Genomic DNA, 12,461 nt, shown 5'->3' on the forward strand with positions numbered 1-12,461 from the left:
CCAAATTAGTGGAACACGACTATTTTTCTTTCTGTGCTTATGTACCATGTGTGCTCAAAGTATTGTCCGAGGAGCAGGGGATAAAATAGTTATTTCGGCTTCCAAGTAGCTCAACGATATATTGAATAAGAATTATAACAAGTCTATTTTTTTTTTTTTTTAGTTATTTCACAGATTTAACTATATTTTAGTTAAAAGTGCGTTGTTCCTTTCTTCCCCCTGGAAAACAACCCAGGACAAAAAACCCATCATCCATTCAGTAATAGCCCTCTTTATTTTAGTTTTTTTCTGAGTTATTTTGGTTTTAGCCATTTGTATTCCTGTTTTATTATTCATTCCATGGTTATAAGGGCCCAGACTGTGCCAGGCATTAGAGGCACAGTGATGAACAAAACAGAAAAGGTACTTTTTATTTAGATGACAGAGGGAATGTAATAAATGCAAAAAATAGGTGACTACTAATTTCAAGTCATGGTTAGTGTTATTCACTCAACATTCTTCTTTTTTTTTGAGTGCCTACTCTAAGCTAAATATTGATCTATAAAGTGAATGATACCAGGTGATGGGTGAGGGCAGGAGGAGAGGAGCTGTTTTATATCAGCTGTTCAGGGAAGGCCTCTCTGAGGAGAGGACATTTGAACTGAGACCTAAATGACAAGTAGAAGACAAATTTCTTAATCTGGGTCTATGGACTGGGAGTCTGTGGGTAGAATTCAAGAGACCTATAAACTTGGAAGGAGGAGTCCTAGTGGCGCAGTGGTTAAACACTCGGCTTCTTACGGAAAGGTCAGTGGTTCAAACCCACCAGCTGCTCCATGGAAGAAAGATCTGGCATTCTGTTCTGCGAAGATTTACAGCCTTAGAAACCCTATGGGGCAGTTCTACCCTGTCCTACAGGGTTGCAATGAGTCGAAATTGACTCGATGGTAATGGGTATATGAATTTGGATAGGAAAAATAAAGACATCTTCATTTTCACTAAACTCTGACTAAATTTTAGTATTTTCTTCCATCTGAATATCGTCGGTAAAGTTCAGAAGTATTAGCAGTATGTGTTACTTTGTGGTAAGTAGAAAGTATAGGTGTTTTCATATCACATTTTGATTCTTAGCAGGTATCTCAAAATATCGTTGCATTGGAATTATGTATTTCTTAGATCCTCACTAGATCTGATTATATATTATATGAATAAAGAAGCACATGCATTAGAGTATTGGTTATATATTACTGTGTAACAAATAACCCCCAAATTTAGGGGGTTAAAACAATAGCCCGTGATTCTTTGGCCAGCCATCTAAGCTGGACTCACCTGGGCGGCTCTAATGGACTTGACTGGGGTTGCTCATGTGGCTGCAGTCATCTATCTCGCCACTCAGCTGGGGCTAAATAGCCCAAGATGGCCTCACTCACAGGCCTGGCAGCTAATGGCTGGGCTGCACAGCTCCAGCCAGCTAGAACATGGTGGCAGTGTTCTAAGAGAGGAAGTGTGTCAGCTGCAATGACTCTTGAGACTTAGGCTCAGAAGCCCCACAACATCACTTGTACTGCATTCTGTGGGTCAAAGCAATTCAGAAGGCCAGTTCAGAGTCAGTTTGAGAGGAGACTCCACAAGGGGGGACTGCAGGGATGTGTGATAATTGGGGTCCATTATCTACCCCAATTACCGTATCGTAATTCTTAAAAAATATTCTAATAACTTAATTTTAACATAATTGGTCTCTTTTGTAATCCTGCCTCTTATATTATACCCATTATTTTTAAAGCATTATTCTGAGAAGAGGTTCACTGACTTCACCAGGTTGTCAACGAGGGTCATGCTACAAAATGAAGTTGAGAACCCCAGATCTGAAGGCAGGGAATTTCTGGAAAGAAGAGTGAAAAAGCCTCAATGCAGGAGCAATCTGGCATGTCTGGCAAGAGGAAAGGGCAGGAAGAAAGCTATAGTGGCTGGAGCAGAGTGATAGGGAGGCAAGTGGTTGGAGAGAGAGGCAGACCCAGATCATATGACTTCTTTGGCAGATTTTGAAATGTGCAGGTGGATTCCCCCACGGCATGGAAAGTGGGGATTGTATTCAAATTGCATTTTCAACCTTTTTGGTCATTGCTAATTTTTATTGGTTATCTTGCCTGAATTAATGAAACTCTTTGGTATTCCATATGTCTACTGGGATACCAGAATCTGTTGCTTATAAAGAATGCTTGAGCAGTAGCTTCCCAGAGCCAGGAAAACCTCATTCCAACAGGATTATATACTAACATCTAATGTTCCATCAATCCAATCATATTTACTTAAAATAATCTTCATTATAAAGATAAGCAATGAAAGTACCCCCATCCTCCTCCCCCCCCCCTTTTTTTTTTTTTTTTTTAGTTTTTAGGAAAATCATTGAAGCCATCAGAATCCAATGGACAAGGTACAATTTCAGAACTCTTAAATTATTTTAACATATGACCCATAGTGGGGCAGGACCCCTTTAAGAGGTCAGTGTTGCTATAAACAGAGGTGAAGCTTAAGATGGGGCATAAGGCAGTTATCAGTTAACGAAGCAGGCATAGAGGATCCTGTTAGAGTCATCAATTTGTTATAATGAGAGCCAAAGGGAGAAAAGTCAGGAAGTCTGGAAGCTTTCTGACTAACAAAAGAGCTCAAACCCCTTATATACAAGTGACGTTACACGTAGTAAGTTGAATACAAGTTTCCAAGACAGCCAGTTAGTTTGTATAGCCTCCAGATTGACAATTACTCTCCACAGGAGAGTACATTAAATATATGAAGTCTGGACATCTCCAGGGAGCTCTGTACAGTCTAGCCAGAGAGCTTTTATGATGACAAGATACAGAATAGGTATAAATCTGATGCTGAAAGAGCCTTTGCCCTGCAGAAGTTAGAATTTATATCACTAAGTCAAATGACTTGCAAATATTCTCAGCCTTCATCCTTATCTGATGGCTGTTTATGACTGCCTGTCTTCCCACCAGAATCAACAGCTCCTACACTCCCAAGGTTTGGAACTAACAACTACTATTTAGAGACTGCAGTCTCTGACTTAGAATGACTTTTTTTATTAGCCAGAACTGAATCAGTGGGTATGGAGCTTACGGTTTTCTTTTTTTACATTAAAGATTACAGGTTTATAATTTGCTGTTCCACATAAGCATAAGCAGAACCACAGAGAGCTGTACTTAGGGTCCAAGTCAGTAGGGAAAATCACCATATTTAGACGGTGATGAGAATAAAAACCAGAGTCAAAAGGAGTTATTTGAGGTCAAGAGCTGTAGAAAGTGAAGCAAAATGAGGAGCGCTTGAAAACATACACAGGAAAATCAGGTTTTATCTTAAGAAGGGTTCTCTGTTAGGACAGAGACTTTTTAAATTGCTCATATTCTTGCAGATGTCACTACCCCCTCCTCCAAAGGTAGCTGTTGTACAGACTTGTATCACCATAGATTAGTTTTGTGTGTTTTTGAACTTCGTATATATGGAATCGTACAGCATGTAATCTTTTCACCTGTCTTCTTTCACTCAACATTATATTACTGAGATTCATCCACACTGCAATTAAAAAAAAAAAATTTTTTTTTTATTAGTTTATTCATTGTCAGCCCTTCGTAATTTTATAACAAAGGCCAGTACACTATGGCCTGTGGGTCAAATGTGGTCATGATTTATTTTTTAATATATCTATCCAAGTATTGCATAAAATAAAAATGTGGTCTATGGTTTCTTCAGTACTTTCCCTCCACATTTGTCTTTGACCAGGAAACTAATGAATTCTGAGTTTAAAAAAAAAAAGACAAAACTTTTATATTCCTTTCCATGACTACAAATATATTACATGTGTAAATGTATAATCGATTTTATTCTAGGTCATTATATATTCTGAATTAAAACACAGCTTATACTTGTTACACAAGTTTAGGAAAAAAGCTGAGTATTTTACTTAATTGTATTATTTGTATCCTATAACTTTGTACATAAGACCTGGTAATACATGTTTTTTTTGTAAAATCTTTAAGTGATCCAAAGAAACCAAAACCAAACCCACTGCTATTGAGTCGATTCTGACTCATAGCGACCCTATAAGACAGAGTAGAACTGCCTCATAAGCTTTCCAAGGAGCACCTGGTGAATTCGAATTGCTGACTTTGTGGCTAGCAGGCAAACGCTTAACCACTGTGCCACCAGGGCTCCTCAAGTGCCCCAGAGGACATAAAATTCACACAGGCCTCTTGTCTTTATCCCTATGGATGGTCCAATCTCTGTCCTTAGAAATAATTCCTATTGACAGTTTTGGGATATTCTTACAAACACACAAATTTATAACATTTGTGTGTGTATGTGTGCACACACGCCTGTGTGTGTACATATATGCCTCTCTTTATTTTTACCACAAATGGGATCCTGATATGCATACTAGTTTATAAGCTACTGTATATATTAATAATATGTTATGGATATCTGTTCATTTTAGTATATAAAATTCCTCCTCATCTTTTTTTATTCATTTTTATAATTTTATAATGTTCCTTTCAATGGATACATGATAATTTAATTGTTCCCCTAATAGAAGACATTTAGACTGTTTCTAGTTATTTGTGTATTTTCACATGGATTTATCTTTCATTTTGTTTATGTCTATGAGAATATCTTTTTAAAAAAATTTTATTGTACTTTAGATGAAGGTTTATAGATCAAACTAGTTTCTCACTAAACAGTTAGTACACATATTGTTTTATGACGTTCGTTAACCACCCCACGACCTGTCAGCTCTCTCCCTTCTTGACCTTAGGTTCTGTATTACCAGCTTTCCTGTCCCCTTCTGCCTTCTAGTCCTTGTCCCAAGGCTGGTGTGCCCCTTTACTCTTGTTTTGTTTTATGGACCTATCCAATCTTTGGCTGAAGGGTGAACCTCAGGAGTGGCTTCATTACTGAGCTGATAGGGTGTCCAGGGGACATACTATGAGAGTAGCTTTAAAAAAGATTTTTGGAAGTGGAATTGCTGGGTCATGTGTATGTGCTTTTAAACTTTTGACAGATAGCATTAGATTGTCATTAAAAAATGGTTGTACCGATTTACACTCTGTGAAGTGTTTTTGTTATTACTTTTTAACTACCAAGACTTTGTCTACACTTTGTAAAATCTAGAATAAGAAAATTTAGTATTAATTATTTATTCTATTGTTTAAGAACAACGAGATGTTGGAACTACAGAGAATACGAATGAAGGATGAAATCCGAGAATATAAATTCCGGGAGGCCCGACTCCTTCAGGACTATACTGAACTGGAGGAAGAAAATATCACATTGCAGAAACTGGTGTCCACATTAAAGCAGAACCAGGTAAGGCTTCAAAAGTTCTCTTGAGGTACACTTCAGATGGATCTGCGTATTCTGACTACTAAGGTTAAATTTTGTCTTTACACTTCAGTGTTGTGGGTTGAATTGTGTCCCCCAAAAATATGTGTTGTAATTCCTAATCTCTGGTTATATTTCCATTTGGGGATAGGTTGTCTTTGTTATGTTAATGAGGCTGGATTAGTGTAGGTGTGTCTTCAGTCAATCTCTCTTTAGATATAAGAGATTAAACAAGCAAGCAAGGTAGCAGAGATGGGGAGAAATGCCAAGCCACATGAAGACTGCCCAAGAGCAGAAGCTCAGAAGAGAGAGGACCTTCCTCCAGACCCAACAGAGAAGACCTTCCCCTAGTGCCAGCACCCTAAATTCAGATTTCTAGTCTCCTTAAGTGTGAGGAAATCCTAGTGGTGTAGTGGTTAAGAGCTACGGCTGCTAACCAAAAGGTCAGCAGTTCAAATCCACCAGGTGCTCCTTGGAAACTCTATGAGGCAGCCTTACTCTGTTCTATAAGGTCACTATGAGTCAAAATTGACCCAATGGCAACAGGTTTTTTTGGTTAAACTGTGAGAAAATGAGTTTCTGTTTGTTAAAGCCACCCATTTGTAGTATTTCTGTTATAGCAGCACTAGATAACTAAGACACTCAGGAAGGAATTTGTCCACTTTTGCTGTAACTCCTTAATCTTCTCTCCACAAAAAGTTATGTGATAAAATTTCTCAACTCTTCTATTTCTATTAAAATTTAGAAGGAAATTGATAGCTATAAGTAGTATAGTTTCAATAAAACTTTATTGGTAAAAAGAAGAATTTTAGTTTATATACTTCAGTTCCGTGTTAATTTATTTTAGGAGTAAGTAAAATGTATTGGCTCAAATTTAACTTAACAATTTCACTTAGGAGCCTGGGCCTATGAACTTTTTTGTACTACAAGCTAAAGAAGTAAAGGAAGATTCTCTTCAGTCTTCCCACAACTACTTATCTTTTTTTTTTTTTTCTTGGTAAATTGTTTTCAAATCTTAGAGGGAAACAAGTTATGAAAGTATAAACCAGTAAGAACAAAATAATAAAAAGAAGATGCCCATTTAGAGACCTGTAACCTGACTAAAAAGATTTTTTTGTTTGTTTTTTGAAGTTTTGTTGTAGTGAGCCTTAGACAGCCTAAGTTTTCTGATTGATTTGCATTGTGATTTTCTATAGTGACTAGTAATAGCGCTGTTGAATCTGTAATTATACAGTGTATTCATGAGTACAGTTCTATCAGGTAGCAGCTAGGCAAAGGCGAACTGGCTGTTCAAGTTCTTTTTAAGGAGCTTCTTCAACTACAACCTACACTCTGATCTAAATGTAATCTCTCAGTTCAGATCAACTATGGTGCCAGGCACTGTGCTGAAGTGAAGAGATACAAAAACCCATAGGGCATGAGTCTTGCCCCCAGTAAACTTAGAGACCAGTCCAGATATATGTTTCTACTTCTGCTCCCTTCCCAAGTAGGGTGTCTATGTCCAAAATTATTATAGGCGTTGATATAAGGGCAAAGAGTGAGGGGGAATGGAAAAACCCGGGGGCGGGGGGGCGGGGGAATCCATGCCTTGACACAATTGAAATTTGATTCCTGATCCTTCCCACTTCCCCCAGCTTTGGAGTGATGGAGAATAAGAGGTCTGCTAAGGAGTACAGGGAAACCCTGGTGGCGTAGTGGTTAAGTGCTGCAGCTGCTAACCAAGAGGATGGCAGTTCAAATCCACCAGGTGCTCCTTGGAAACTCTATGGGGCAGTTCTACTCTGTCCTATAGAGTCACTAAGAGTCGGAATCAACTCGACGGCAACGGGTATGGGTTTTTTTGGAAGGAGTATAGAGGACAGTTTTAGGCCATTAAAAAAAAAGGTTACCAGGATATATCCCCAAGTGTTTTCACTTCATTCCTTCCCTCATAAGCGCTGAGTCACTGATACTTTGTGTGTCCTGAGGGCTGGCAGTACCATGGACATCACAGGTCTTGATTTGGCTAGGGTAACTGAGCTCACAGTAGAGGAAATGAGGATATTTTATTTTTTTTCTTTTTAATGTGCTTCCCAGAAACTTGTTAAAATAAAATTCTTGGTTGGTGGTGTTTTTTTGTTTTGTTTTTTTGTTCCTGGTAAAGAACGTAGAGAACTTGGAACAAATTCACTGACGTGTGAATATTTAAAGTGGCCATTACTTCTCGACTCGTACAAATCCTCACTGCTCTCTGCATGGACAGGCACACTCTATCCTGTAGCCTGCAACCAGACATCCTCCCTGTAGAGTCTTCCATGAATGTATGTGGTAGACTAATTTACTCAGGAGGTTAATTAAGGCCAGTATTAGGTATTCTTGAAAGCCTACCCAAGCATCCTGCGAGTGTTCATTTCTGTGGGAATTGGTATTATCAGTTGGACTGATTACTCTTTACAGTTTACCTGCCCCTTCTACCAGTAATTGAAACCTGGGGAACAAATGGTTAACTCAGTAAAAAATGGGGAAATTTACACATCTCTTTTATTTTTTTGGATGCAGTGTGGTAATTTTCCCCGTTAAGTGTCTGATGAGTTACTTTGAAGTCATTAGGGCCATTTTGGCTTATTCCATGACAAATGGGTACACTGTAGTGCCACAAATCTCTCCCGATTAAGGAAATACCATTTTCCCCACTACTGTTGGCCTTTATTTATAAGTTAGCATCTATTAGAAACTCTTTCTAATTAATGAAATATTATATATAATATCTTAGGTACAGATGACACAGATTGTTTTCAGGAGATGAAGATGACTGGCATTCATTCACAAAATTGGTCTGAATGTTGCTTTAGATTTGAGCTCTCTTTTCATAGTACACTCCTCTAGCCTTGTTTAATGTTTCTCAAAACAGCTAAGCTACTAACATTATTAAATGCTTAGTTCAAAGAACTAGATTTTTCCTTTCTGAAGTTTCATGTGGTTTTTAACTATTGATTGATTATTTGCAAATAATTATTGTTTAAATAGCACATATTACTCCCTATATACTATTTATTAGTTTGTTTGTTTTCCATCTCCCTTCCTAAGATATAGCACCTAGAACAGGGCCTGGCACAGAGTAGGCATTAAATAAATACTTGTTGAAAGCATGGATAAACTTTTTTCATTCTTTTAATTCACACCGCAACTTAGAAAGAAAACTTAAGTTTAAGATTAGTATAGTTAACCATAAGGAAACCCTGGTGGTGTAGTGGTTAAGTGCTACAGCTGCTAACCAAAAGGTCGGCAGTCCAAGTCCACCAGGTGCTCCTTGCAAACTCTATGGGGCAGTTCTACTCTGTCCTATAGGGTTGCTATGAGTCGGAATCGACTTGATGGCAGTGGGTTTGTGTTTGGTTTATAGTTAACCATGGAGCCATGGTGATGCAGGCTGGCTGCTAACCCAAAGACCGGCAGTTTGAACCCACCAGCCGCTCAGCAGGAGAAAGATGTGGCGATCAGCTTCCGTAAAGATTAAAAAAAAAAAAAGATTACAGCCTTGTAAATCCTATGGGACAATTCTACTCTGTCCTATAGAGTAGCCATGAGTCAGAATCGACTTGACAACAATGATGTATAGTTAACCATACCAATTTTTATTTGTGATCGCAAATATAAAATATATAGGAGCTACTATTTTGTGATCACTGTTCTGAAAGCATTTAATGTCTGAATTGATGGAAAGGACATTGGAACATGTATTTTCCCAGGGAGCCCATTAGTATACAGAAAGAAGACACAGGAACAAACCAATCTGGGGTTGCTGGTAGTAAGGGGTTGTGAAGCTATTCCATATTTCACATAGGCAACATGGAATTGGAATTTAAAAATATGTCTTTGTCCATATTAAAGTGCCCAGTTATGCATTTTCCCCAAAGAGCAATTTATTCTCCTATGAAGCACCCATGATCTTGATAGGTGGTAATTGATAGATGACTATTAATATGAAACTCAGAAATTTCCTTCTGAATACTTTTAGAAGACAATTATTGATAATATGCTGTCATAGTCATCTAGTGCTGCTATAACAGAAATACCACAAGTGGATGCCTTTAACAAAGAGACATTTATTCTCTCATAGTCCAGTAGGCTAGAAGTCCGAATTCAGGATGTAAGCTCCAGGGCAAGGCTTTCTCTCTTTCAGCTCTGAAAGGAAGATCCTTGTGATGCATCAGTCTTCCCTTGGTCTGGGAGCATCTCAGCACAGGAACCTCAGGTCCAAAGGATGCTCTCTGCTCCTGGTGCTGCTTTCTTGGTTGTATAAGGTCCCCATGTCTCTCTGCTCGCTTCTCTCTTTTATACCTCAAAAGAGATTGTTTTAAGACACTAATCTTGCAGACTTCACCAATATAACTGCCACTAATCCATCTTATTACATCATAGTGATAGGATTTATAACACATAGGGAAATCACATCAGAAGATAAAATGATAGACAGCCATACAATTGTACAAGGGAATCATGACCTAGCCAAGTTGACAGATATTTTTGGAGGACACAATTCTATCCATGGCGTATGCCATGGATATATTTATTTTTTACCTTCTTTTATTTATTCAAAGGTATATTTGGGTGAAACAATTAGTTCTTTATTATTATTATTATAAATAATAGAAACATGTCTCTATGATTTGACTCTTTTGTGTGATTCTGTCATGGACATGATGAAATTCCAGTGGTCTTTTATGGCAGAATGCTGGTTGTCCATCAATATCCTTTGCTCACTTCTCCCAAACTATTACCCAGTTTTTAACTGGACATAAGACTACCCAGACTAAAGATGGTATTTCTTCACCTTCTTACCACTAAGTGTCATGTGGTTAGTGCTGACCAGTCAGAGATGAGGGGAAGGGATATGGGCAGCTTTGAGATATCTTATCAAAGGGAAGAGGTGTGCCCCTCACTCCATCCCTCTGCTTGGAACCTGATCAGCCACCTTAGATCATGTGGATTAGAGTAGGAATGGCAGTGTGACAAGGAATCTGGTTCCTGAATGCCCTCATGGAACAGAGGTTCCCTGGTCATTGACTGTCTACCTCCATACTGTTATGTTATGAGACAGAAACAAACTTGTGTCCTGACTAAATCACTCATATTTAGGTCTCTGTTACATCAGCCAAACCTACATCCTAACTAAACTTATATCCAAAATCGATATCCTAACCTTTTGAAGACAACCCATTGCATTGAAAATATATGAAGACAGACAAATAGTTATATAAGATGGCCTATGAACCCTATTCTTCAGTTAAAAAAATTTTTTTTTTAATATAAGTTTAAACTACACTAACAAGCAGCCATCTAAGGTGCATCAATTGGTCTCAACCCACCTGGAGCAAAGGAGAATGAAGAACACCAAAGACACAAGGTAATTATGAGCCCAAGAGACAGAAAGGGCCACATAAATCAGAGACTACATCAGCCTGAGACCAGAAGAAGTGGGTGGTGCCCAGCTACAACCAATGACTGCCCTGACAGGAAACACAACAGAGAATCCCTGATGGAGCAGGAGAGCAGTGGGATGCAGACCTCAAATTCTCGTAAAAAGACCAGACTTTAATGGTCTGACCGAGACTAGAAGGACTCTGGAGGTCTTGGTCCCCAGATCTTCTGTTAGCCCAAGACAGGTACCATTCCCAAAGCCAACTCTTCAGACAGGGATTGGACTGGGCTATAAGATAGAAAATGATACTGGTGAGGAGTGAGCTTCTTGGCTCCAGTAGACACACGAGACTATGTGGGCAGCTCCTGTCGGAAGGGGAGATGAGAAGGCAGAGGGGGACAGAAGCTGGCTGAATGGACACGGGGAATACAGGGTGGAGAGAAGGAATGTGCTGTCTCATTAGAGGGAGAGTAACTAGGAGCATATAGCAAGGTGTGTATAAATTTTTATATGTGAGACTGACAATTTGTAAACTTTCACTTAAAGCATAATAAAAATTTTAAAGAGTTTAAACTGATATGAATACTAAAATAAACATAAAACTGGATACATAGGTTATGTTATGCTGCTATAGCAGAAATACAAGTGGATGGCTTTAACAAAGAGGAATTTATTCTCTCACAGTTTAGGAGGCTAGAAGTCCAAATTCAGGGTGCCAGCTCTAGGGAAAGGCTTTCTGTCTTTATTGGTTCTGGGGCAAGGTTCTTGTCATCAATCTTCCCCCGGTCTAGGAGCTTCTCAGCACAGGAACCTCAGGTCCAAAGGATGTCTTCTGCTCCCAGTGCTGCTTTCTTGAGGGTGTGAAGTCCCCTTGTTGCTCTGCTCACTTCTCTCTTTTGTATCTCAAAAGAAATTGACTCAAGACACAATCTAATCTTATAGATTGAGTCCTGCCTCATTAATATAACTGCCTCTAATCTGCCTCATTAACATCACAGAGGTAGGATTTACAACACATAGGAAGATCATATCAGATGACAAAATGGTAGACAGTCATTCAATACTGCGAATCATGGCCTAGCCAAGTTAACATACACTTTTAGGCGACACAGTTCAATCCATAACAGTATCTAATATCATAATGACTTTATTATGTGACTTTTTCTAGTTTATTCTTTTCATTTGCTTTAGTTTGTTTTTTCAGCAAATGCTTATTGAAAAGCAGAATTCTGTTGAAACACTGTGAACACTGAAGCACTATGAGGGAACACTTAGTGAATCACAAGTACTTCCTCTCTCTAAAAATATTACAATGTAGTAACAAATGGAGATTAAATATTTTATAAAAGGTGGCCTGTGGTAAGTGCCATGGAGAAGATCCCAAGGAGGCATGTCAGTTCAGAGGATAGATCCTGTTCATCTGTGGGCTTCTGTAAAAACAGCTTGGGGGCGGTATCTGACCTCTTCCAACCCACAGGAAGGAAAGAGAACCAAGATCAACAGTGCAAGGCTGACTCCCGTGAGGTGGAAGCCAGACAAGCCTTTTCTTTCTGCTATCTTTACTAATTCTGACACCAATCATCCCTCACACAACACTCTGTACTTCTCTTCTGGCTTCAATAATTCATTGCAGTGGCCACACAGGACTCACAGACCATGATCACAATTATGGGGCTTATTAGGGAACTAACAGTTCCAATACAGG

The 12,461-nt window shown here is 38.7% G+C and overlaps 1 protein-coding gene across 14 annotated transcripts in view; it reads left to right on the forward strand.

The window, feature by feature from the left end:
* BICD1 (BICD cargo adaptor 1) overlaps positions 1-12,461 on the forward strand; it is a 278,038-nt gene that overhangs the window by 205,990 nt on the left and 59,587 nt on the right. For all 14 annotated transcript variants that reach the window (XR_007517144.1, XM_049882774.1, XM_049882780.1 and 11 more), the window contains exon 3: positions 5,188-5,340. Coding sequence is in view for 13 of the 14 variants with exons in the window: in XM_049882774.1 (XP_049738731.1) it covers positions 5,188-5,340 (153 nt within the window). In the remaining variant the exon portion in view is untranslated. The remainder of the gene's footprint in view (positions 1-5,187; positions 5,341-12,461) is intronic.

Source organism: Elephas maximus, chromosome 4 (assembly GCF_024166365.1).
Source record: "Elephas maximus indicus isolate mEleMax1 chromosome 4, mEleMax1 primary haplotype, whole genome shotgun sequence".
NCBI classification, from domain to species: Eukaryota; Metazoa; Chordata; class Mammalia; order Proboscidea; family Elephantidae; genus Elephas; species Elephas maximus.